The sequence below is a fragment of the Leopardus geoffroyi genome, chromosome B4 (genome assembly GCF_018350155.1).
Source record: "Leopardus geoffroyi isolate Oge1 chromosome B4, O.geoffroyi_Oge1_pat1.0, whole genome shotgun sequence".
In the NCBI taxonomy this organism is placed as follows: domain Eukaryota; kingdom Metazoa; phylum Chordata; class Mammalia; order Carnivora; family Felidae; genus Leopardus; species Leopardus geoffroyi.
Window position 1 is genome coordinate 44,085,086 of NC_059341.1, and position 27,491 is coordinate 44,112,576.

The following is a 27,491-nucleotide window of genomic DNA, read 5'->3' on the forward strand; positions in this document are numbered from 1 at the left end:
TGTAGGCATCAACTTTATTAATGTAGTCCAGATAAACATGACCCTTTTTCCTGCTCAGGTTACAGGAATATTGAGAAGCTAAAGTTTATATATAAATGTCAGCAACTGTCTAGACAAAATATCTGTTTTAAAGTTAATGACTCTCTTCAAATAAATCTATAGACAATCTGAATCCTAGGTCTGCAGGCTCCTTGTACATAGATCAGCTTGTTGCCAAGACACAAGATATGAAAGTATCTTGTAATCTACAAGAAAGAAAAATTTGCCAATTATTACTACATTACTTCTGTTTACCATCCTTAGTATAACTTACTACTCAGTAAATTCTCATCAAATACCTGCTAAATTCAATATGATTTTATTTAATTTTTCATTTTGCACAAGGACCAGCTGAGCTACATTAGATTCTCATCTCTCTTTACAATAAAGATACCGCTTAAATAAAGTGAAACAAAATAAATCCACTGAGGCTAGTGGAAATAACTTAAATGAACCTAGAAGTCTATTGTAAAAGGTGACCTCTGAAGGATAAGGTCCTTTAAGGATGGGAAGAGCATGTTTTCATGTTTTGTTTTGTTTTGTTTTGACTTTTTTAATGTTTATTTATTTTTTGGGTGGGGGGAGGGACAGAGAGAGAGGGAGACAAGAAGCAAGCTCCAGGCTCTAAGCCTCTCCAGGGAGAGGGAAGCAAGCTCCAGGCTCTAAGCTGTCATCACAGAGACGACGTGGGGCTTGAACTCACAAACTGTGAGATCATATCTGAGCCGGAGTTGGACTGAGCCACGCAGGCGCCCCTATTTTGTTTTTTTAATTTCCCCTTGACCTGGAGTTTAAACGGTGGGCTTTTCAATAACAGGGATTTTTCTCTAATTTTCTGCTGAACCTGGAAAAGGAAAACAGCACAGAAAACACAGTATAAGTTGAGTCCTGTGTTTGGTTTGCACAGCTGACAGCTGGCGGTTGAATATAATAACCTGGAATAAACGAGAAACAATAACAATTTGACTGTCTCAAGATTCTCCAGAGTATTGTCATGGCACTATGTTTACAGAAAGGATAGGAAGCATTTAATAACTCTGTTAAGAAAAAGTCAATGAAGCCAAAGGCAAACATCCTTCAGCTGATGTCATTCCATCAATATGTGATGCATAATTTACAAGCCAGAATCTTATCTACAGTGCAGCTGCATAGGACCCTACAAATTTCCTCAGTGGCCATACTGCTTTATACACAGATATTACGGGTGGAAATTTTTTTTTTTTTCTTGCAGATTGCTTTTGGCCCAGAATATCAAGGTCTTTTTCCAGGCACTGGTAAGGGATTGGGCCTTGGCGCAGAGATAACGAGTTTTATATGTTGGTCTCACCAATACTCAATTGGATATCTTTCATCCATCTCATTGAAATCCAAGTTAGCTTTAAGAAAAAGGAGGAAAGGAAACAGAAAACCCTGTCCTATAAATGTAAAGAAGCTTTGTTACAAGCTATGGTTAAAGTACATTAAGCGTATAAAAAGGAAAACATTAGAATAGTAACGTTGATAGAATAATAATATTACCAGATCCTAAAAACTTATTCATACAACGCACCTTGTAAAAGAAGTTATGTACACTGTAAATAAAATAACGGTGGCTTTTGCATTCTGCGAAAATGACAAGAATCCCTTTACAAAGTAGTTGATTGAGGAGGGCACCTGTTGGGATGAACACTGGGTGTCGTGTGGAAACCAGTGTGACAATAAATTTCCTATTAAAAATAAATAAATAAATAAATAACAAATATTAAGGCCAAACCCAAGGCAATCTACTAGAGTCTTCTCCTTATTTCATAAGCGCTTATGTCTCCAATGTAAAAGCTCCCCTTACATTTCTCACTCTTCCTGCTATTACAGGGCTCATGATCTGTTTCCTGTTGATAAGTTTTAAAAGCGGTTCAATATCCTCAGGAAAAGAAATAACTCATTGTGTACCCTAGGGAACTCAGATCTACCAGGAAAGGCTATGTTCCTCATTTGACTGTTCCTGAAATTTCTTCAGAATTAACTAACCACACAAAAGCCCGGAAGAGAAAAAGTTTTCACGAGCCAAAAATTAATTCACGCGGTGCTGCTTTTTCTGATTATCCATGGAAACATGTCTTAGCAAATCACACTTCCAAGTTCACGTCATGACTATTTCCTATTCTTTTTTTTTTTTTTTTTTTTTTTTTTGAGAAAAAGAGAGCAAGAGGATTCCAAGCAGGCTCCACTCTCAGCGGCGAGCACGATGTGGGGCTCGATCTCATGAACCATGAGACAGTGACCTGAGCTGAAATCGAGAGTCTGATGCTTAACCAACTAAGCCACCCAAGAGCCCCTATTTCCTATTCTTAAATATTTTTAAAAATGGGGAGAAAATGTTGTGCCCTACTATATTTCTGTTCTTTTGAACTATCTGCTCATATTGTGATCAGTGTCGCAAGTTTTGTGATACAGATGATGGGACCGAGGGCAAATATGGAGAGAAATAGGGTTAAGAATAGCCAGAATGTCAAATAAATGCTATTTTTTCCCTCTTCACTATCTAAAGTGACACTTTCCCTAAGGTTGCAGATTTGAAGGGAGAACACTTTTCAACACCCACTTTCCAGGCAGCTAGTCTCTTTAAAGTAATGGCATTTAAAGAGACACTTGTCATTCAACCTTGAACTAGACTGCAGTTATGTAGGATGCCAGGGGCCAAAACGATGTGTCCCATGTCCCTGTTTTACAACTTAGTCCACAAAATAATTTGACTTTCTTATATTAACCATGTTTTCTTCCTGTGGTCACAAAACTTAAATAACACTTAATTGCTTAACTAAAGTCCTAAACCACATTTCTTGTTATGTGCCTATTTTATTAATCGCATTCATTAAATATCTGCACTCATCATAAAAAACATTTGGTAATATCCACATCTTCCTAATGTAAGTGCCTCTTGATAATTTACTAAAGAATGCAGATATCCAAAAAGGGTTGCTTATGCTTTTTTGTGGTCCCTTATGTAAAAAAAAAAATAGGGGTGCCTGGATGGCTCAGTTAGTTGAGCATCCGACTCTTGGTTTCTGCTCAGGTCATGATCTCATGGTTCATGGGATCCAGCCCTGCTGAGAGCACAAAGCCTGCTTGGGATCCTCTCTCTTCCTCTCTCTCTGCATCACTCCCGCTCACAGTGTCCCTGTCAAAATAGATAAATAAACTTTAAAAGAAAACACTAAATCCTTTTTTTACGTGTTGTTAATGTCGTTTACATTTCATATTGCAATTTAGATTGTAAAACTAATTTCATATTTACCCCAGTTCAGCTAACAACAGCACCACGAGAAAATTGCAAACATTTCCACTTCATACTTAATGAAATAAACTTCATGAGGTAAAGTGATTTGCCCAATAGTGAGTCAGTATAGGGGATCTAAAACATCTCATTTTATGGCCACAAGTGCAGTTATTTTTGCACAACACAATAAATCAAGACGAAATTTGTTCAACGCTGAAGACATTTCCTGATGAATCGACAGAAAATTGAAAAGAAAATTAACTCATAAGTAAGAAATCCACACGTAGTGATTGCTAAGTAATGCAGTCTTGTGAAAATGAATACAGACATATTCTCTTTATCATGATTGCTAATTTAATATCATTTTACCATGAGATAGATGCTTACTGAAAATAAAACTAAAACACCCCAGTTTCCACTGCTGACAAATAAAGATTTATAATAGATGATCCTTTCTAGCATTAAACCCTTAAAATTGATTTTTCCATAAACCAACAGTCAGTGGTTGTGATGGTGTTATTTACCATGACCCCTGTTATGATTGTGCATATTGACTTCCTGAGAAAGGAATGCTTACACAACAAACCAGCGATGTGTGCAAATGTCACAGTCTCTCTTCCCCTTTCCAGGACCTGATTGGATAACTCAACCTATTAAAATTTCCCTGACTTATCTTTAGCCATGTGTTGATGACCAGCTTGCCTCAAAAGATTTCATCTCAGGAAAGTGCTAAAATCACCTTCTTGAAATCAGTGTGCCTCTCAAAGACTTATCTTCTTCCAGTGATCAAATAATCCGTACTCTTGTACAGTCCCTACAAACTCTCTGTAAGGCACAAACAACCAAAACACAGGTTGCTATCATAGTTTGAAGAACATCTCCACGCTGAAAATTTCCCCAAATCACAAGTCTATTCTCAAATCACATACATTTCACATTATTTACATTTATTATTATTAAATCTTCAGTACCTGAAAGGCATAAGCATGGATCAAATGGAAGAAAATCAGAACTGATTAAAGACTCACATGATTAGATTCACATAAAGAGACTGACATTTGCTCTGGTCTTCAATCTCTCTGAAGGGAGGATTGGGGCAGTAACTGGGATACAAAACTGAGCTGAGAATATTTCTTTCTTGGAAGAAATTCCTCAGGAAAGGAGATAATTGTTGGAGTCTTAAGTGAACATGGGGAGGTATGTTCATAAGAAGTAAAGATTCTAATAAAGAGAGTTATCCCAGTGGGAAGCAAGCCCTAGACATGGCAGATGGGGGCTTTATTGAGAGAGTAGGAAGGGAAAAGTATGGACTGAAGCAAACAGAAACAGAAAGAATTAGTTCTGTATTTAAGAACGTTGTATAGAAAATGACTGCTAATTTCTCATGGTCTACTTGACCTTTGGAGTAAAGAATGTTACACATCTTTATTTCCTCTACTTCAGTAAAGTTTCTCACTTCTCCAAATATTAAGGAAGACATGGAAAAAGGCAGATGATATTAGATGATGAGAAGGAAGAACGCTGGAAAGCATCTCTAGGTCAAGAAGGTAGATTACAACTTTACGAAAGTCTGCGACTGGTGGGTGGTATGCAGATAGGACTTCTTCGTGACTCATAAACACTTGCATGAACCCAAGCTCAGAAATGCTGGTGATCTTGAGCAGGAAACAGGAAAGTGCTTCTTGTACCTGTCAGAGAAACTGCCTTTCCTCCTTTTTTCCCATTTTCCAATGTCTCGAATATCCTTTGCAATGACCTTGCTTGGCTCAAACCATTTTGCTGCTTTGTTGTACAAACATGGCTCCAATAGGAGAAAAAAAGGAACTGAAACCAAATTATTACAGGTGCCCATAAAGAAACTGACTTTTGTTCTGATCTTCAATTTCCCTGAAGGGAGCTTGACATCACCTTTATGGCGGAAGAGTCAATCACCTCCACGTAATGGCTCAGAGAGGCTAATGGAGGCTCTCAAGCTTCACTGCTGTAGCCCTTCTTTCACACGCACACCGCCTCAACTCTTTGCAGTCCTTTGAGAAAGCCTTCCCATTGAGGATGGTCACACAGTCCCTGCTTCTTAGGCTGGTGAAATCTATTATAATCTCAAACCTTGAAGAAAGAAAAAAAAAAAAAAAGGTTAATTGAATCATAGTTTACTTCTAAAGTGAAATGTTAAATACCCAGAGAGTACATAGGGAGTATTCTTCGCTTGACAAAATTGTAGAATAGACACGCAGAATGAGTTTACTGTGAAGACGGGGTCACCAAGCTCTTACTTTCAGCCCCTCAATTTCCATACTCATTCTTAGAAGCATCCGTTCATCTAAAGCAACAAAAGCTGTTTCTAATTAAAACTAGGATGCATGCTACAATCCATCAAATTTATCATATGATTTTACCACCATCTGAGAAATCATCTGCGACTCAGTTTAATTAACTGTAAAATTAAAAAAAAAAAAATGATTACACTGATTACGTCCTACCTCCTGGGAGAAGATATCCTGTACAATATAGAGAGAAGAAAGGTATCTGTCCGAACGTGGCTTTAAACTGTAATATATTTGGGGATAGGTATTACATTTACCTGTTTCAAAAGATACCATGACAATCTTATCTAAGTGCTCACATAAGTAAAAGTAATTTTTGATAATATTACTCTTACAATGTCAGCAAATCTAGTCTCAGAAACTGTACTTTTAAAGATGTGCTCCCCTGGGTGTTGTATAGAAACCCATTTGACAATAAATTTCATATTAAAGAAATAAATTAATTTAATGAAATGAAAAATAAAATTAAATAAATAAATAAATATGCGCTCCCTATTACACTACCCAGAAAGCCAAGAAATCTGAGGTCTTATATTGTCTCCGGGTATTGATAACTCCAAGGGACTTCAGGCTCTGAGATAAACACTCTGAAAGCATCCAGATGGGGAACTGCCCCCACTGTTTCACTAACAGTTTGTAGGTCTCCTTCACTGCTTTATAAGCCATTGAAAAGCAAGCACTATGTTTTATTTTTGAACGTCTTGGTCCATCCTCTTACAAACTTCGCACCCAGTGCTACGCAGATGTTCGACTAATGCTGATTGAACCCAATTGTTGGACTCTGTGACGCAAGCAAACCCTCTCTATTAAATGCTTTTCCCACAAAATGTTCTGAAGGCTTACAGTTCAGAGGAGTACGGGGTTCCATCGGTCCATAGCCACGCCTGTCTGCTGCCATTGCGAGATAGCCCTGTCCAATAAGAGTAGAAAAACTCAGAGTAGCTCTGAGGCATGGCAAACTCCTGTGAAAGGCACACAAGAAAATCTTTAGCTTTAGAGATGTTACACCCTATACACACAGAGATGTGTAGGGCCAGCCAACACTTTTAATACAAGAACAACACATGAGTCCTGCCCCACATAGGTGATAGTGCCCTTGAGAGAAAAAGTGTCTGCGGGGAAGTCAATTTGGCCAAGTTAAAGAATTGATCTTGTCTTAATAATTATGGAATGTATACTGATATTCTGAAACCATGAATCGCATCAACCAAGATTTATAAATGACCCATTATTTGCAAGTCACAAATACTAAGGTTTATATAAAAAAATGAGAGGCAGATTTACAAAGAGATGGGAGTAATTCTGGGAAATGGAAGAATATGGAAGGACAAGTGTAAACATGGGAAAAATAACCTTTATACAGGGACTGACCCAGAAGGAGAAAAGACTAATGAATATAATTTAATCCAAAAAGATGTAAGAGAAAATTTGGAAGGATGATCTATGTCTCAGACAAGGAAGGGCAGAGAAATTTTTCATATGTGTGTGTCTATTTATATTTTTGTATAGTATTTATATATGCATATATACTCATATATATAATTTCTTCCCTAATATCTATATTGAAATTTTTTTATTTTTTTAACATGTATTTATTATTGAGAAACAGAGAGAGACAGAGCATGAGCATGGGAAGGGGCAGAGAGGGAGACACAGAATCTGAAGCAGGCTCCAGGCTCCGAGCTGTCAGCACAGAGCCCAATGTGGGGCTTGAACTCACAAACCGCAAGATCATGACCTGAGCCGAAGTCAGACGCTCAACCAACTGAGCCACCCAGGTGCCCCTATACTGAAATGTTTTTAAGTTATTTACTTCCTTCTGTCTAGTCTCACTCTTGATAACATAGAAATTATATAAATTTGTGATAATTATCCATTTTTATGTCCTTCTTTTCCACCATATCATGAGTTCCTTAAGGACACATACATTTTTTATGTCTTCAACCCTTCAGTTAGTTAATGGCACATGTTTGTTCAAGAAAAGATTATTGGCAGTGTATGTGAAACTATCACTAAGTAATAGTCATCGAGTAGGCCTATCGAAAGAAGTGTAGTTGAAATACTTCTGACTGAAGAGTAGATCCCTCAAATTAAAAGTTCTGAATATAAATCACATGGAAATGATTTAAATATACACAAGGATATGAAGCATGAGAGAAAATCACTGTATAACTTTCACAATATTCCCTACCATTATATATAACGCAGTTCAATTATATACCCGAGTCCTCAGTATGTACGAGAGGTGGGGGAAACAAAGAGAATAAGAAAAATTAGATGGGCTTATGGTAGGACACATTGTCTTAGTCAAATAAAGTTACCTCCCTTTCTGCTTAAATTGAGCTGTCAAGAGAGGATACAAATATTATTTTAGTGGATAAGAGACAGTGCAGAGTTCTATTCATCACAGATTTCAGAAAGTAGGTAGGAATTCGGATGTAACCAGAGGGATGTTAAGAGTTTGCATAGTGAGGTGGCCTTTTATTTCAATTAAATAATCCTTTGTGGATAAACCACTTACTCTGGGCCGACACCTCCGCTAAAACAATGATAAATACATAACGGCCACACTGCTTGAGGGACTAAATCCAAAGGCAACGATAAATATTTTTTTAAGGTGGCGATGATTACGTGATTTTTAGAGTTTATTTTAACCGCATATACTTAATATATGTCAATTTATAATTTCATTTTCATATTTGCTTTGACCAGTCTATGTTAGCTTATAAACTTCTGGAAAGCAAGGTATTTATCTGCAAACTCTAGTAATGATTTACTTAATGAAATATTTTTTTTTTAATTTTTTTTTAACATTTATTTATTTTTGAGACAGAGAGAGACAGAGCATGAACGGGGGAGGGGCGGAGAGAGAGGGAGACACAGAATCGGAAACAGGCTCCAGGCTCTGAGCCATCAGCCCAGAGCCTGACGCGGGGCTCGAACTCCCGGACCGCGAGATCGTGACCTGGCTGAGGTCGGACCCTTAACCGACTGCGCCACCCAGGCGCCCCTGAAATATTTTTAATGAAAGCCCTTGTCCCTTTATAACAGAAGGACAGGAAGGACTATGTTCATCTTTCTGACACTGCCTCCATCTTGTGCCCTTCCCGCCCACATCCAAAGAGGTGAGGCACGAAAACAGGTTTTAATTTGATTCCTGACTGGTGGAGATTTTGAAGCGCCTCCTCTCGTGGTTCTAAGGCATGGGTTTCTGTGGAGAACAGAAAATGCCTTCTTCCATAACCCAGGGAGTCACTCGACACAACAGGAGTAAGACTTAGGCCTTGATGGCAGTAAGTGTGAGACTCTGTGAGCATTGACTCCTTAGATTCTTCTTATACGGCGCTTTGAAAGACCTCCTTTTGAGAACAATTCACGCACCGACTAAGCCTCAGGATCTTACCAGCACTTCCTGCGTGTTTATCTTCAGCATGGTGGCGTTCTCTGCAATGCAGAAATATTCACAGCCTTGCCAACTCTTGCTGTCTCTACAGAATCGGTAGCATTTGTCCCCATGCCATTTCCATTTTTCTGGACAAGGGCTGCATCTGTGTTCTTGGAAAGAAACCAATTTTGATACGTTATTTTTCTATCCAGGTCTACCTTCTTTCCTTTCCTGAAGTTATATAGTACGTGATGACTCAAGAGAGAATTGATGCCCTTTCTCTTATTTAGTTGCCCGGGTAATGATAACTACAAATGTTTATCGAACACCCTCTATGTGCCACGAGTTGTTACTGGTACTGAATATACGGTGGAATTTGAAAATATCCAGTGAAAATTGAAACAGGGGCGCCTGGGTGGCTCAGTCGCTTAAGCATCCAACTTCGCCTCAGGTCATGATCTCCCGGGGCCGTGAGTTCGAGCCCCGCGTTGGGCTCCGGGCTGACAGCTCAGAGCCTGAAGCCTGCCTCTGATTCTGTCTCCCTCTCTCTCTGCCCCTCCCCTGCTTGTGCTCTCTCTGTCTCTCTCTCCGTCTCCCTCTCTCGCTCTCAAAAATAAATAAACGTTAAAAAAAAACAACTAAAAAAAAAAAAAATGAAAACAGACACTATCTGCTTTCATGGAGTTTGGAACCTAGCAATGAATGATTGGAATTGCTTCTTGCCATATGTAACAGAGAATATTCAGTTTCATAAAGAGCGTTTAATTATGCATGGTATTTAAGAAACAACTGAAGCTTCCATACTTTTCTTCCTCAAAATTCTCTTGAATAATTGTAAAAAAAATTTTTTTTTTTTTTTTTTTTTTTTATATAGAGAGAGCGTGTGCATATGCACGTGTTCGAGCAGGAAAGGGGCAGAGGGAGAGAGACAATTCCAGTCGGGTTCCATGCCCTGCACAGAGCCCCACGAGGGGCTCAGCCTCATGACCATGAGATCATGACCATGAGATCATGACCTGAGCTGAAATCAAGAGTCCAATGCTTAACCGACTGAGCCAAACAGGCACCCAAAGGCTTTTTTTTTTAAATGCATTATATACCAATAAGATATGGACTCTTTTCTCATTCTAAAAAAAAGTCAATAAAATTTAAGAAAAAAAAAAAAGCATAAGTACTAAGCAAAGTATGAATTCAAAGGGTAAATCTCCACATGTCAGAAATTAAGATGGGCCCCACAGTTGGAAAAGGTAAGTGCACAGGTCAAGGGTGAGAAGGACTATGTGGGTAGAGGTTATAAGTGTAGGAACTACTCCCTGAAAGCCATGGTTTTAACACTGGTGAGGGTACATGTCCTTGGGCTTTTGAGAACAGATATTTGTAACCACCATCCTTATGGAGGTATGGGAACTCAATCATTCCATAAAAATATATCTATTTTAAAAACAACCCAGTGTCAAAATGTTAACATGTTACAATGTAGATGGTCAATATGCTAATGAATATGATGTTATTGTTTGCATTTTTTTGTGTGTGTATGTGTGAAGTATTTCTTAAGGTAAAACAAAGTTTTAAATAAATAAATAATGTGGGAGATTTTTCGTAAGTTAGTTGATATTTCTGGCCCAGACTTTATAGCAAACTACTCACTCAGCTCTCCACTTGGATATCTATATGATACTTCAAATTCAACAGGCCCAAAACAGTGTTCTTTTGGTTTCTAACCTTCCCCCTCATAACTACAGAATTCTGCGCCATCTCACTTGATCACGTTTCTCTTAATTGCATTGTCCAAAAACTCTGGAGGTATCCTTGACTCCTTTATTTCTCTCACCTCCCATTTTATTCCATCCTTCATTCATCTCCACTAATAACATCCTAGTTTGAGGAACCATCATCGCTCTCCTGGATGATTGCAAAAGCCATTTCCGATGTCATTTCTCTGTTTTCACTCTTCCTTCCTCCAGTCTACTTTCAACATATTTGCAGAGTTAGCCTTTAAAACTCATATCAGATATATATTTCCTCGGCCGGAGATGCTGCAGTGGATCCTTATTTTGCCCAAAATAGAAGCCAAATCCCTTACCATGTCAGCTAATGCCATAAATGATCACTACCACATCTCCTATTAGTTCTCCGCTCCCTCACTCTGCCCTGGGCACACAGGCTCCTTATCATTCCCTGAACAGGCAGTTGTATTCACTTGAGGGCTCCTGCACTTCCTGTTCCGGTTCTTTCCAGAACCTCCTTGGCTGGTTCTTTCCCCATATTATCTATATGGCTAACTCCCCCAACTCTTCAAATCTTTGCTCCGATACCCTCACCTTAATTAGGAATTTATGGTCTCCCTACTTTAATTAACAACCCACCATCCCTAAATCCCTGATGCCTCATGCCTTATCTACTTTATTTTCCATAGGATTGATTACCTTCTTATAGATTACGTTTAGTTTGACCAACCCTTTCCTGTGTGCCTGAAACCTGAGCTTTCCCAAAATGTGGGACTTTCAGTACTAAAGCTGGAAAAGTTTCCAGCACACTGGGACAAGTTGATCATCTTATTTTATGTTTTTAAGTCTATTTATTACCACCACCCCAATAGAGCAAGAGGTCTATGAAGGCAGAAATCTGTGTATACGTTGCATGGCATGCATCGGTCAGTGCTCAATAAATCTTAGCTGAATGGGAGAGTGGATGGATGGATGGATAATGGGAAAGGAATGGAGAGCATCAGAATAAAACTGAGAACGAACATCAAACCAAAGCTATATGGACATTTTCATGGGAATAAGGGATATCGTTAACAGATGGCATATAGATTTTATATTTAAGGGAGGCATGGTTTACTTGCATATTCAGCTTTCTGTTTGTTTTTATACAGCTAGCGGTAAATCCCAGAGACCACCGGTTTCAGAGAAACTTGGATTACCTTTCGAAGGCACAGCGCCCACCATAGAAGACAACATACAGCGGGTTGTCGGAAGCACAAGAAGAAAAAATCAAGACTCTATGAGGTGGTTAGATGCATTGATCATCTTGACTTTGAGTATGATTGCATAATGTATGTGTACCTCGAACCGTAACGTTATCTACTTCAAATACATACAACTACATTTGTCAACTATTCCTCAGGACAGTTAACAAAGAAAAACAAAAGAAAGAAAATCGTGACCAGTGAGGCCATGAGTCATGCAGAAAAGAGTCGCCTAGAGAAATGGAAGCGTGCACGTGGGTATCCTTTACTGGCTAACCACGCAGTCTGGCTGTCTGGTTAGCGTGGGAAGTGATACCCGTATGGCGGAGGAAGACTTCAACCCAATTTAAAGTCCCTGAAAGAAAAATAAAAAGTAGACTCGAAATGTGGGTTGCTTCCTGTGCTCACACAATGAGCAGAACAGAAGACTAACTGGAATAGAGTTAAGCATGATGAAACCCAAAAAAGACAGGAGAAAAAGGCCTGGGAATGAGATGAGGCTTCCGGTCTTGTGGTCATCAAAGCGTGGCTCATCTATCACTGGCATTGTCATCATCACCACAATGCAGATTTCTGGTACCCAGGCAAGGCAGAGTGGATTTAAATGACTGTGATTTGATTCAGCCTATCAGCATTTTAAAAATTTTTTTTACTGTTTATTTATTACTGAGAGACAGATAGAGACAGAGCATGAGCATGGGAGGGGCAGAGAGAAGGGGAGACACAGAATCTGAAGCGGGCTCCAGGCTGCGAGCCGTCAGCACAGAGCCCGACGCGGGGCTCGAACTCACAAACCATGAGATCATGACCTGAGCCGAAGTCGGACGCTTAACCGACTGAGCCACCCAGGTGCCCCCATACCGTTTATCAGCATTTTTAACCTGATGCCAGTGTGGTTCTTAAAATGGGAGAACTATAGTTACGAGCTCTTTAACTTCTCAGTGAGAAAAGATTTATAAACTCATTACGAAACGTATACTACTCTCAGCTCTTTATGTGCCAAGGTAAATTAAGAAATAACTCTGTATTTTATTTACGTGCACTGTTATCTTGGTTATTCAACGTTAATTGTTTTTATTGTGTAAAATGTCTGAATTTGAGGGGCGCCTGGGTGGCTCAGTCGGTTAAGCGTCCGACTTCCGCTCAGGTCACAATCTCGCGGTCAGTGAGTTCGAGCCCTGCGTTGGGCTCTGTGCTGACAGCTCAGAGCCTGGAGCCCGTTTCAGATTCTGTGCCTCCCTCTCTCTCTCTGCCCCTCCCCTGTTCATGTTCCGTCTCTCTCTGTCTCAAAAATAAATAAACGTTAAAAAAAATTTTTTTAAATGTCTGAATTTGAAGAATCTTTTTAGTATTATAACACAGAGGTACCTGAACTAAATGATCCAGTAACTGGGGATGGGAGGCGCCCAAATTCTTTATTATGTTTGCCAGACAACAAACTGAATATTACGTGACTCCCAGGTACGCGGATGGGAAAGTCAGCTCTACCATGACAGATATCCTGAGGGCGGAGGGAGCTTAGTGAACACAACTCACCTCCAGTTTTGTTATAGAGCTCACGACACAGTTTTTCAGCCACGCGCTGCAGAATTTCTGCAAGCTTCCTGTTCTTTGTCTGGAGAGACTGCAGCTGTCGGGAGAGATTCGCCAATCTTTCTTCCTTGTTAGAAATGCTGTCTTGCTGAGTGTTGGAAAGCTGGTAGAACTGGAAAACTAACCCGAGTTACCAAGTCAGACTGGACAGCTGGTTTCTTCACTTCTACTTCCCCTTTTTACATACGGGGAAGAAAAAACATTGTGCCGTTTAAGATCTCAGGCTTTGAGCTTTCATATCGCGTGCATTCAAGTTTGAACTGCAGTACACAATAAATGGCATGGTCTCAAGCAGTTTTATTTCTCAAACTCCGTCTTCTGATCTGACAATGTAGAATCATAATAACGGTTTCTCACTTCAGGACTAAAATCTTCACCCATATTCACTACTCAATAAATATTTTGTGCCTACGCTTATAGCACTGCTTAACCTGAAACCACAAATCCACTCATCTAATGATTAGTATGTTGACTATGGACAATCAGCATATATTGTTATCTCATTCAGTCATTAAAGTAGTCCTATTATCATTTCCACAGTTTTATGGATTCCCACTGGGCTCAGTGAGAACAAGCAACATCCTTAATATCTCTTGTCTAGAAAATTTCAACCAACCCTTAGGCTTAAGCTCCAGATTTCAGATTTCTAAATCTAAGTAGAAAAGTCCTTCATGAATCATGAAAGTTGCTTCATACCCTTAAAAGTCATGGCGGTCATGAAACAAATTACATCCAAATGAATTAAAACTTTGGAGGCCATGGTAGAAAGAGAAATATATATTTTTTTAATTTTAAAAACTTACGATGCCTTGAACCACCTTCTTCAACTGCTCAGGAAACATTTACTATAGGGTCTCAATCTCATGAAGCAAATTCACCCACTTCGCTTTTTTAGTTTTTGAACTTGTCCTTCCTGGTTTGAAATTTCAAGACTTTTCCACACGCATGTTTCCTTGTTTGGTTTTCACAAGATTTTGCAAAATGATTCTATAACTTCCTGGGCTTTGTGAAAAATACTGTGGTCATTAAGGACCTAGTCTGTCCTCCTTATTTTGAGGGGGTAGACATCAATGAAATCTCTTCCCTCTGTATTAGCCTGCTGAGTCATGCATACTAAGAGCAAAAACCACTGCCTCTACTCTTTTGTAGGATAAAAGAGGGCTAAACCATGCATGCATTAAAAATCGCTGATTTTAAATATCGGCATGGAAACAGACAAAACCCTGCTCGAACTCACACGGAATGTGAAAGTCTAGCTGGCAAGCGATTGCTGCATCTTAATGCTTGTTTCACTACTCATCATTTACATGGGTGCTTTAGAATAAGGTACACTGAAGTACCCATGGGGTTAGGGTTAGGGTTAGAATTAAAGTAAAAAAAAAAAAAATTCATAAAAGTATTTCTCATCCCAGACAACCCTTAGAACCAAGATCCTCCCCCCAAGTCAGAGCGCAGACTTACACACAAGCCCCAGGGCCAACAGGCCAAGCAGCAGCACCAAACACAGAGTCAGCAGGGTCAGGGCCACTGGTCGCCAAACTGAAGAGGGAGGCCGGTGCCCTGCAGGGAACAAAGGAAAAGGCAGGATTTCGCTTTTTTGTTCCTCTGGATCTCTGCCAGCAGCGGGCAAGTGAGAAGAGCTGGTTCTGGGAAGGAACCCCTTCTGCAGGAAAACAGTCACCAGGGGCTAGATAACATGCCCTCCATCCTCAGGAATGCTGTTAAAAGGCTCACAGCCAAGCCTCACTTACACAGCGGGAATCCTTCACCGGCCCCACTGAGTTCCGCCGCCCTCCCCCCCCCCCTTCTACTTTGCGCTGCATCGAGCAAAGCATTGCCAGTATCTTTATAAGTTGGTTTGTGTAACCTTCTTTTTGCCAAAATCCGAGTTATGAAAGCCATGGAACTGCCTCAGCGAGGAACTGTTGTTCACACCAGCAGAGGAGAGGTGAAATTAGCGTGCCGTTACTTTCGCGAGGCATCCCCCCCCCCCCCCCCCCCCCCCGTTCCGCATCGTGTTTCTTCTGAAAAGCAAATTGCGTATGACTAATGAGAAGTGATCATTTTACTGTTTGCTTTTGGGGATTTCTTTGTTGAAAGCCGCTTTCCTGTAAGGATTTTGTTCGTTCACTTCATTTATATCTCCGTCAAAATGGACTGTCAAGAAACGTGATCATCAGGGGCTCAAGGATGGATCTAAGCTATCTCAATTTAGAACAGTTAAATAATAAATGTTGCACCCCCACAGTCGTGCTTTGTGGTAATTGCGGAGGAGCTACTGCGTCAACAGGGAACCCGTCACCTGCCGAGGCTAGCTATGGATCGGAATGACCTGTGTGGTATCCTACAAGGAAGTCGCTGCCCCCACCCCCGAACGTGTGGCATCTAGCATGGTGATTAAAGTAAACAAAGAAAGAGCAAAACCCTCAATAAAACTCTGACGCTTCCTTGAAACTGTGTTTCCCTTCATTGGGAATGTTAGGTCAGGTCCTAAAACAAAAAGGTTGAAGACATCTGAATTCATCTCCTCTTTGACACAGTCCTCCACGTCATGTATTCTAGGTCATGTATTCTAGGTGTAATTTGTGTTACACCTTATTTCCAAGTAGGGAATGATAAGTAGTAATGATGGTGTAGAAATAGCGAATGTGTGGGGCGCTGGGTGGCTCATCCAGTCAAGCATCTGACTCTTGATTTCTGCTCAGGTCCTAATGTGAGCCCTGCTTCAGGCTCTGCACTAACAGGACGGAGCCTGCTTAGGATTCTCTCTCTCTCTATCTGTCTCTCTCTCTCTCTCTCTCTCTCAAAATAAGATATAATTTTTTTGACATTGGTATTGATATATTTTAAACTGTGAATCTTATTTTCTACTAACAATCACCTCCACGAAAACTTCCACTGGATTGCATTACAGTTAGAATAAAATCCAAATGACTTTTCATGAAGACTCAGATTGCTCTTTAAAAAAAAAAAAAAAAAGTAGGGGCTCCTGGGTGGCTCAGTCAGTTAAACATCCGACTTCGGCTCAGGTCATGATCTCCCAGTTTGTGGGTTCAAGCCCCACGTCGGGCTCCGGGCTGACAGCTCAGAGCCTGGAGCCTGTTTCAGATTCTGTGTCTCCCTCTCTCTCTGACCCTCCCCAGTTCATGCTCTGTCTCTCTCTGTCTCAAAAATAAATAAACGTTAAGAAAAAAATAATAAAAAAATTAAAAAACTAAAAAATTAAAAATTAAAAAAATTAAATTGGATTATGTTATTTCCCCACCTAGAAGCTTCCAATAGCTTTTTTGCACTTAAAATAAAATTCTGCAAGAGTCTTGTTCTTCCGGACCCTACCTAGTTCTTTCATTCTTTTCTGAACTAGTCTCCCCTCATTCAAAGATTCTACACACAGTGGCCTCTGTTTAACCTTGAAACAAACTTGTCCTTTGTGTTAACCTGTGTTAGCTCCGCCTCTGCTCCTGCATAATTAATTGGCAGGCTACTCCCTGCTCCTCAACTTTCCATTTAAATGATGCACCCTTGGAAGAGGTCCAGGAGTTCATTTCTTTTTTAAGTTTAGGTATTTATTTTGAGAGAGACTGAGGGTAAGCAGGGGAGGGGCAGAGAGAGAGAGAGAGATAATCCCAAGCAGGCTCTGCAAGGTCAGCACAGAGCCTGAGGGGGGGCTTACACTCACCAACAGGGAGATCATGACCTAAGCCAAAATCAAGAGTCAGACGCTTAGTCGATTGAGCCACCCAGGCACCCTAAACATTGTTGATTTTTAAAAATCTATTGCGTTTTCAGCCATATTTCTGACAGCAGACGGTGGACTCAGCTAAATTCATCTTCTAGCCATACTGGTTTCTATTCACTGACTTGTGTGAGATTCTGAATCACGAACAGATATTGGAGAGATGTGCTTTCTTCCCCATTTCCTTTGATTAACTGGCCTATGTGATTTGGTCTAAATTTTCCTGGAAATTGTTGGACTGTCAAGGCATTGACTTAAGAGTATCTCAGATCAACAGAACATAAAAGAATGAGATCAGAAGCCAGAATATAGCTGATGTTAAGCATCCTCTCCAAACCCTAAGTCTTTTTAAAGTTCCTTATGGCCAAAAAAACCTTAAATAGGTGGATATTTCTGGATTCCATACTAGCCCATATGTGTACCCACCACCATGATGGCTTTATTTTTCTCTATATATCTTAATACTATCAAATATATTATATATCTTACTCGTTTCTGTCGGTTTATATCTGTCTTACCCCAATAGAAAGTAAGCTCCTTTTTGAAGAAGATTATTGTCTATTTAGTCACTAGAAAAACATCAGTTCTAGCACCTAGAACATCAGGTGAAATAAGCTCAATTAATGTGGAAGGAAGGAAGGAAGGTGCAGATTATATATAAATATCTGTCATACACCTATCTACTCCTGCTGAAACCTATTTATATTAATACACTCTGAAAGGCATAAACTATTTCTTAAATGCTGTTCCTTTTTTATGACTAATATTTCCCTGGTCCAAATTATAAATAATAAGAAGGTAAAGGGAAAGAAAAACTATAGAAATCAACCAAACTATCCCTTAAGAAACCTGCTTTTCCTTGTATAAAACCGGGGCCCAAGAGAGGTGTTGATCTTCTACTGAAAGAATAAAAAAGAAGAATCTTAAATCTTTACTGTAAAGCGAGGGCATGGACTTAACAAATTAGAATATTATTTAATAATAATTATATCCATGTAAAGAATAAATACATCACCTTTCCTAAGATTGTCTCTAGGACAGAAGACAAAAGCAGGAGTCTATATCTTTTGCTAAGGAACAAAGTTATAAAAATTCGCTTCTAAAGAATCATCTTTCCCTGGTCATTTGGAAAATTTTCTACTCTGACTCTCCTCTCTCTCCCTCCTTTTCTCCCTTCCTCCCTCCTTCCCTCTCTCTCCCTGCCTCCCTCTCTCAGTATTCACAATCTCTTCCTGTTTATCTCAAGGCTCAGAAAAACACAACCCTAGGGAGTTTCTACAGGAGGTGTGCTCATTTCCCAGGAAACCGGGCTTCCATAATGGAAAGCCCTTGGAGTTGAAAGTTTCACTTTTTTTTTTCTTTCTTTCTTTTTTTTTTTTTTATTTTTGATGTTATATTTGCCTCTATTTTTCTAAGTTTAATATTCCTGAGTTTTATTCCAAGTGTCTTGATCATAAAATGAGGTCTGTCTCTAGGGGCCACCTCCACCCTGAAATAAGAAAAAAAAAAAAAAAAAAACACGAAACTGCCTGGGAGGTGCTTCAGTTTGGCTTGGCTTTATCGTGGTTCTATTTTTTGGAAGAGAACCCCTGTGCTGTCCCCTGAGGCATGTTTAGAAAAAGGTGTGGACAGGGCAAGGAATGGTATAAACATCCTTAGGAATAATGAGATATATAGAGAAAAAAAAACACCCCTTTCCTGTATCTTTTTACTATAACTATATTATAAAAGGCTACAGTGCTGAGGTCAAGTTTGGAAGGCAAATTCCTTTGTAATTATAAGGAACGTTGTAGATGGAGAGAGTTGGCATCCTTGACCCGTTAGTTACTCTTTCTTCATCAGGCATCAGAAAGGGGGAGTTTCCCTTGAAAGAAAGGCTCCATTCCCAGGGCCTGTAAGAAATGACACCTGTATTACCAGATGTAGTTTTTTAGTATGCCTCTGAAAGAGAAAGCATAATAAAAGCTGGAAAAGACACAGAGAATCTAAATAATTTGCACAAAGCCACATGGCAAACTAGGGCCAGAGACAGGATTACATTATCATGCTTAACAGCACACTTTGTAGACTTGTCCTTTACCAGGACTCACAGACATAATGGAGGCGAATTAGACCGGTGGCAAGGTGCATCATCTTTCAGAAATTACTTTTAACGTTTTTTAATCATGAGATATTGCCGCTTAGATATCTGACTTTCAAATTTCCAATGTTGTCTTTTTAGCAACTTCTTTTTGTTTCCTTACTCTTCCCATAGGGCACAGAATAAATCTCCTCTGGGAGAATATTTGAGGGGCCGTGAGTTGAGAATATTTTTCAGTGTTCATGAAAATGCAGATTTTCATTATTATAATTATAATTAATTATAATCATTATTATAATTATAATCATTATTATAATAATGATTGTCATCATTATTTTCATTATTTTATTTCAAATCCTATTTAATATTTTCATTCTCTCTAAAAGTAAATGGATGTTATTCTTCCTATCATTTCAAAAGAATATGCATCTAAAAACGTATAACCTATTTGCAGAATATCATTGAGTTTTTGACTCACTGCAATTAGAAAGTCGATTACACATATGTTTTTGAGTAAAATTTAAGTGAGTCAATTTTATATCTTAATTAAGAAGTTTCACTTATGCAACACAATTCAAAAATAACATCGCTACTCATAAAGATTGCTAACACTCCTTGAGTTACCAAGATAAATGCCTTATGCATTATCTCGTATCTTACAACCCCCTGTGAGTAGATACTCCTCATGATCCCCAGTTTACAGGCAGGTCACTGAGTCCTAGAGGGGTGAGTCCCCTTACCCAACGACACACAGCTTTTGATAATGACAACTACTGAGTGTATTATGTGGTCATATTTCATTTGACTCGTCCAAAAACTACCTAAGAGGGCACGGTTTTTAACCTTCCTTTGGATTTTTAAAAACTGCAGTATCTAGGAGTTGCTTACTTTGCTTAAGTTTGCACAGCTAGTAAGTGAAGGAGCGAATGAAATTTGGCTGCAATTTTTAAATCATTTTCCTAGCCTCCCAACAGATCCCACGTCAATATTTGTCCTTATATGGCAGTTCCGTATGGAATTATGGAAAGACTCTAGTGTTTTACCGCTTACTACTTTTCACTTCTTTATTGTGAAACACCTCAGAAATAGCCACCTTAAATCATACCTTCCCCACTCTGCCACCAAATGCAAGTTTAAGTTCTTCCTAAAGGAAAAACAAGTCTTCTTGGTATAAAAGACCCTGCGTAGCAGGATCCCATCCAACGTTTTAGCTTCATCTGCCAAAGGTCCCTCCTCATATGCCCCTTCACTTTGAAGGCTACGTCTCAGCCCATTAATCTACCTTGTCATTGCGTTTGACTCTGCGGGTGATTCCCCCAATGATCTTATCCTGATCTAAATTCCCATCCAAAAGTAATACTTGATCTTTTCCTTCTGAGTTCTTGCCTTTCTTAATTTTACCCACTAATACACTGCCCCAGGCTAGCTCTTACCTATCTGCTTTTGTCCCTGCCCACGTCTTCCTCACTACTAGTGCCCATCTTGCTCTGCCAAGAGCATACGTCACCTCGTTCAAGGATATTCACATGAGTAAACACAGTCAGGAACTTGTTCATCCCTATCTGCTCTTGTGGCCTTCTACACACCCTCAACAGCGTTACCTGCCATTTTCTTGTAATTGATTCCCATTACTCCTTCCACTTCTCCAAGCACCTAAAAATCGGCTCTCCTCATCAATGTACGGAAAACAAACGGTTGCCAGACGGGAGGCAGGTGACAGGGTGGACAAAATGAGTGAAAGAGAGTGGGAGGTACAGGCGTCTAGTTATGGAATGACTAAGTCAAGGAACGGAAGGGACAGCATGGGAAACACAGTCAGTGCGATTGCAATAGCATCGTGTGCGATGGATGGCAGCTACACTTGTGGGGAGCAGAGCGTGAACTTGTCAAATCACTAAGTTGCACAGCTGAAACCGATGAAACATTTTGGGTCGACGATACTTCGCTTAAATAATAATAATAATAGCCTTCCATGCCTACCATCTTGCTTGATGTTAAATAGGTATGCCTTAAAGATTTGTTGGATCAGTGAGATGTGATTTATGCCATGGCATGTAAGTGACACTTTAGTTGAGGAAGGGAAGCTAAAAAGCTAGAAAAATTTGAGAATATCGTAATGAACGTAAGCAGCGGTAAAGTAGAACATAAATGTATCATTAAAGTGTTTTTATGTTTTTTTCTTAAACCCTAATATGTCTTCAGTTTCTTTTGATAGGTTTATAGTCTTCTGTTGGAACGTTAGCCTATCAGAGGAAGCATGATGAAAACACAAAGGAGGGAAAATGCTGGGATTCTTCTCCTAGGGATGGAATACGTTTATGCAAATAAAATGCCTCACTGGACTCTTAAAAATAATAATAATAATAATAAATAATTTTCAAATGCACTTGTGCAAACTCATAATACCTCAGATCTGACACTAGATCTTTTCTCTTTACAGCTAACTCCTCAAAAAGAGAGAAATATTTAAAAAGGAAAATGACAAATTGTTTATTTTCCTATTTAACTAGGTTCCTTCCAAAGTCCTGGTATTAAAAATTACCAATAATCTATTTTTCTTCTTATTGCTAAAACAATAAATTGTTTTTAGCCTTCCTTTTGCTTGCATTTTCTGCAATATTTATTATTTAAAATTTTTTTTCATGTTTATTTATTTCTGAGACAGAGAGAGAGACAGAAAGAGCATGAGTGGGGAGGGGCAGAGAGAGGGGAGTACACAGAATCCGAAGCAGTCTCCAGGCTCCGAGCCATCAGCACAGAGCCCCACGTGGGGCTCGAACTCACAAACCATGAGGTCATGACCTGAGCCAAAGTTGGTCGCTCAACCGACTGAGCCACCCAGGCGCCCCTATTATTTATTATTTTTAAAATTCACCATTGACTTTTCCATTTCTCTTCAAGTTATTGTTTTTTGGCTTCCTTAATGTCTCTCTCTCTCCTGGTCCACCTCTGCCACTGTTTACCATCCATTCATTATCAGTAGCTTTTATTGGAACGTCTCATCCATCCTGCCCCTGATTCTCTCCTCGGAACTCTATTCCTTCGGGTTTTTTTGTCTTTTCATTTTCCATTCTCTTTCTCAGTGACCTTGCTCATCCTCAGAAAGTTTAATTCTAACCAAGATGTCAACAATTCTCACATACATATGTAGCTCAAAATCCTTACTTGCAACCCACTTGCAACACATCCAAGTGTCTGGGCAACTCCAACTGCCCGGAGTTTCTACCCCAATTGTTGGCAACACCATCTACAGAACATCGGTGGAACCTAATCAGCCTGTGTTCTTTCTTTCCTTGTCTTTCCACTTGTACCCAGTCACCAACTCTTTAAACTCTATCTCCTCAGTGTCTGATTCCCCCTTCTCATTCTCACACTACTTCGGTTTAGGTTCTTCTAATCTCACACTTAGCTAATGCTAACTGCCTAGGTATTAGCTCGTGCAGTTTCGTACTCCTGCAATGCATCTACCTCTTTGCAGCCTAGATGGTTTTCTAAAAACACAAAACTGATTACGTTACTCCCTGTTTAAATCCTTCTGTGAGCTTATTGTACTGAATTGGAATGAAAATACCTCAATATGACATAATAGGCCCTTTTAACCTTTCCATACTAGCTCTTGTCAGCTTCCCCTCTCTCCAACTCTACCCGTCAGCCAGAACGCAGTGCTTATAGATCTCTGAAAACACAAAGTTATGCCCTCCGTGGCTTTTCTGTCATGTGTCTGTCTGCCTATCATGTCCCTAACCCCTTAAACCCTCCCAGCTTTGTTTTCATATGATGTGGAACTTTCTTCCTTCCTTCCTTCCTTCCTTCCTTCCTTCCTTCCTTCCTTTTTCTTTCTTTTTCTTTCTTTCTTTCTTTCTTTCTTTCTTTCCTTTTTCTTTCTTTCTTTCTTCTTTCTTTCTTTTCTTTCTTTCTTTCTTTCTTTCTTTCTTTCTTTCTTTCTTTCTTTCCTCAAGTTAGTTAACATACAGCTCAGTCTTGGCTTCAGGAACTGAACCCAGTGATTCATCTCTCATATATGACACCCAGTGCTCATCCCAACAAGTGCCCTCCTTAATGCCCATCACCCATTTAGCCCATCCTCCCACCTGTCTCCCCTCCAGCAATCCTCAGTTTGTTCTCTGTGTTTAAAGAGTGTCTTATGGTGTGCCTCCCTCTCTCTTTTTATCTTATTTGTCCTCCCCTTCCCCTATGTTCGTCTGTTGGCTTTCTCACATTCCACATACGAGGGAAATACCTCTGTCTTTCTCTGAGTGATTTATTTTGCTTAACGTAACACCCTTCAGTTTAATCCATGTTGTTGCAAATGGCAAGACTTCATTCTTTTTTGTTGCCAAGTAGTATTCCATTGTGTATATACACCACAGCTTCTTTATCCATCCAACAGTTGATGGACATTTGGGATCTTTTCATAATTTGGCTTTTGGTCGATAGCCAATATCAACAAATTGGTTGATAGTGGTTGATAGAGTTGCTATAAATATTGAGGTGCATGTTCTCCTTCAAGTCAGCATTATTGCATCCTTCACAATTGCATCAAAGACCATAAAATACCTAGGAATAAACCTAACCAAAGAGGTAAAAGATCTGTATACTGAAAACCATAGAAAGCGTATGATAGAAATTGAAGAAGACACAAAACTTTAAGTTTCCTCATAAACAGGGATCATATTATATTTGCTATTACTTTGCAATATCGTATTTGGCATACCTTGCAATATGCCTGGCATAACATAACCTTGAACATAAGTTTTTAGAAAGAAGGTATGAGGACATTGTCTTTCACTTTTACTTTTTATCTTCTAAATTGTTTAGCATTTTTTAAGATGAACATAACTTTTATACTGAAAAAATGAAAATCGAGGAAATAAACGAGTGGACATAATTTATTTTTATTGATTTTAGAGAAAAAATTAATTTTCCAATCATAAGAATTTAAATCTTCTGCATTGCCAAAATATTCCCGGAGTGAGTTTTGCTCTGGTATTTTTCCCCTTCTCCTCCTCCTCCTCCTCCTTCTTCTCCTTTTTTTTAATGTTTGTTTATTTTTGAGAGAAAGAGAAACAGAGCATGAGCTGGGGAGGGGCAGAGAGAGAGGGAGACAGAATCCAAAGCAGGCTCCAGGCTCTGAGCTGTCAGCACAGAGCCCAACACAGGTTTGAATTCACAAGCCACGAGATCATGACCTGAGCTGAAGTCGGATGTTTAACCAACTGAGCCACCCACATGCCCCTCCTTTGCTCTGTTATTTTTAATAGTAAAATTACATCAGATCATTTTCCTAAGAAATAATTAAACTTCAACAGTGACATCCCTTTAAATATTTGCATTAACATAAGGTAAAAATGAAGTATCATACATCAAGGGCAAGATAACTATTTTCAGAGGTTTGCCTTCGAGACACTTCTTTGTAACCTTTACTCCTACTGTTTCAGTTTCCCCTTCTAAGGGAAAGGTTGCCAGATGTTTCACTAAGTGTTTTATCCTGCCCCACCTACCTCTCCACCCCCTAGCTCGGCAGAACTTATTTGTACACCCTGTTCCTGATTATGCTGATCACTAATCTTTGTGAGTTCCTGGCTCTAGTTAAAGATGAAAACTGAAGTTATACACAAGCCACTTAAAACCACAGCCGTGAAAGCTGATTCTTCACAGAATTTGTTGGAGGAAAACACATCGGATCGTGCGGCTCATAATCGGTGACTACAGAAACTGACATCCCAAAGTTGTCACTTTGCTTCACATCAAGGAGGCTATAAGTCCCCAGTATCTTCTTACAACTTAGTAGATAGTGTAGTAGAAAGAAAACAGTAAGATACAGTCACATTAGTGAGTCTCAGGTGGTGATCATTCAATGAACAGAAACTGGATGGAAAGGTTTAATAGAGGAAAGGAAGAAAACCTCAAAGTTATTTGATAAAGGAGAAGTGGAAGGCAACGGTGAAAAAGTATGTGTCCAGATTTGTAGAAGTGAAGAAAACCTGAGTGTGGCCAAACGAGAAGGACATAGTACGATCCCTTCACTGATTAAGAATCTCTCTGATGCAGGGGCGCCTGGGTGGCTCAGTCGGTTAAGCTTCTGACTTTGGCTCAGGTCATGATCTCGCCCTCCGTGAGTTCGAGCCCCGCGTCGGGCTCTGTGCTGACAGCTCAGAGCCTGAAGCCTGTTTCAGATTCTGTGCCTCCCTCTCTCTCTGACCCTCCCCGTTCATGCTCTGTCTCTCTCTGTCTCAAAAATGAAAAAAAGAAAAAAAAAAAAAGAATCTCTCTGATGCAGACTAACACAAAAATGTTAAACAGAACACTTAGGAATTCTCAAGGAATGGCATACTGAAAAGAAACACACAGGTATGTCTGTGGTATGCCAAGGACTTTACATAACGTCTCAACCTTAAACCCCAGCCACTCTATAAAATAGAAGTTTCATATATACAAGTGCTTAAAATACTTTGAGGCACACAACGCTCACTGTATACGTGTTTACTGTCGCTAACATTTTATAAATGAAGGAATTGAGGCCCCAGAATACTTAAGCGACTTGTCCGATACCCCAGTCTGTAAGCAGCACAGCTGGTATTGGAACCTGGCTCTGGGGCGCCCGGGTGACTCCGTCGGTTAAGGGTCCCACTTCGGCCCAGGTCATGATCCTGCCGCTTTGTGGGTTCGAGCCCCACATCGGGCTCTGTGTTGACAGCTCGGAGCCTGGAGTCTGCTTCAGATTCTGTATCTCTCTCCCTCTCTCCCTCTCTCTCTCTCTCTGCCCCTCCCCTGCTTGCACTCTGTCCCTCTGTCTCCTATAAATAAATATTAAAACAAAAAACAAAAAACAAAAAAAGAGCCTGTTTCTGTGTTACGCTGTGAGGTCTTTCCACTAGAACTCAAGTCACATTTCGCCTTACATTGACTGAGTTGCCCAGGATATAAGATCCTTCTCTCTGTGTATGAATTCTATGGACTGAAAAAAAATATTTTTATTGCTATGTCAGAAAGCGAATTATTGGAAATAGAAGCATAAGGTAGAAACTTAACTAAGGTAGAAATGTAACTAAGATTAAATATTTTTATAATTCACTTCAACCATCTCAGTAATATTCTGGTAGTAAGTAGAACAAAAGGGAACAGAATGGGATGTTATTGTATCTGAGGCCGCTATTTAGATCATCGAATCACCGAATTAAGCTAAGGGGACCTTAGAAAGCATTTACTTTAACCCCACCTCATCTCACAGATGATAAAAACCAACACCTGATGTTGACATGACTCTCCCGAGGCCTCACAACTTCAAGATGCAGAATTATAACAAAATACCCAGGTTGCTGTGTCTGCTGGGAAAACTCCTTCTAAAGCCACGAGTCCCAAACCAGCGAATTCCCAGATCGGATCGCAGATGGTAAATAGAACGGCATTGGATTTGGCCTTCATGGGAAGCCGGGAAAGAGAAGGAATGCTGCTTTAATTCTACATACAATCTCACCTTTGTATACTTATACCTACTTGGTAAACACAATACACCCTTAACTGCAAACCACTGTGCTCACGATAGAATCTTAGAAAAATAAACATCTTTGTTCGTACTGAGCTTAGTTTTTCAGACGTTCATATACGAGGCACACAAGTTGTGGAAAGTGCACAGTGACAGGTAATTATCAATCATGGAAACGCTTTCTCTTTCCCTCATGTGGCACATTCCCCAGAGAGAGAGCTCATCCCATGCATCGCCCAAGGGTCTTGCCAATTTGCACTCCGGGAGGCAGAGTACCTTTGCGTCCAGCCTCTGGCTGCTGGCTTGGAGACGAGGCTCGAGAAGGCACACTCACGACGGTGTCCCCATCGTCATCCAGCATGTCCCTTGTGCTACTGTACTTGGCCTGCATCTGGATTCCCGCAGGGATGAGACTGGGCCGCAGTTTGATTGCACCCAAGCCGTGTGGCTTCTGCGAGCACCACAGGAACTACTGCCCTGAAAGTCATTCCTGATGTTCTTCTATCCCAGCAAGTAGCAGGGGAAGCCTCTGGCTCCAGTTCCTGCCTGGAGAGGCCCAGCCCCTCTCCTGGGAACTTGTACGCAGAATGCCAAATTGCTCAGGCAGAGGGGAAATAGCAT

General features: G+C 39.9%; 1 protein-coding gene across 5 annotated transcripts; it reads right to left on the reverse strand.

Moving 5' to 3' along the window:
* Window positions 1–27,491, reverse strand: CLEC1A (C-type lectin domain family 1 member A). Of its 5 annotated transcripts, none has more exons than XM_045462934.1 (7): window positions 27,147–27,491; window positions 15,030–15,128; window positions 13,512–13,688; window positions 9,023–9,174; window positions 6,463–6,581; window positions 5,204–5,401; window positions 1–245 (listed from the first exon to the last, which is right to left on the reverse strand). In XM_045462934.1, exons 1-6 carry the CDS (start codon window positions 27,259–27,261, stop codon window positions 5,251–5,253), a joined length of 813 nt encoding a protein of 270 aa, XP_045318890.1. In that variant the 5' UTR covers window positions 27,262–27,491; the 3' UTR covers window positions 1–245; window positions 5,204–5,250. The 5 variants fall into 5 exon arrangements, with proteins under 5 accessions (XP_045318890.1, XP_045318889.1, XP_045318892.1 ...); XM_045462933.1 differs by lacking the exon at window positions 1–245 and adding an exon at window positions 849–883; XM_045462936.1 differs by lacking the exons at window positions 1–245; window positions 27,147–27,491 and adding exons at window positions 14,372–14,584; window positions 15,436–15,560 and having other exon boundaries at window positions 3,439–5,401; window positions 13,512–13,680.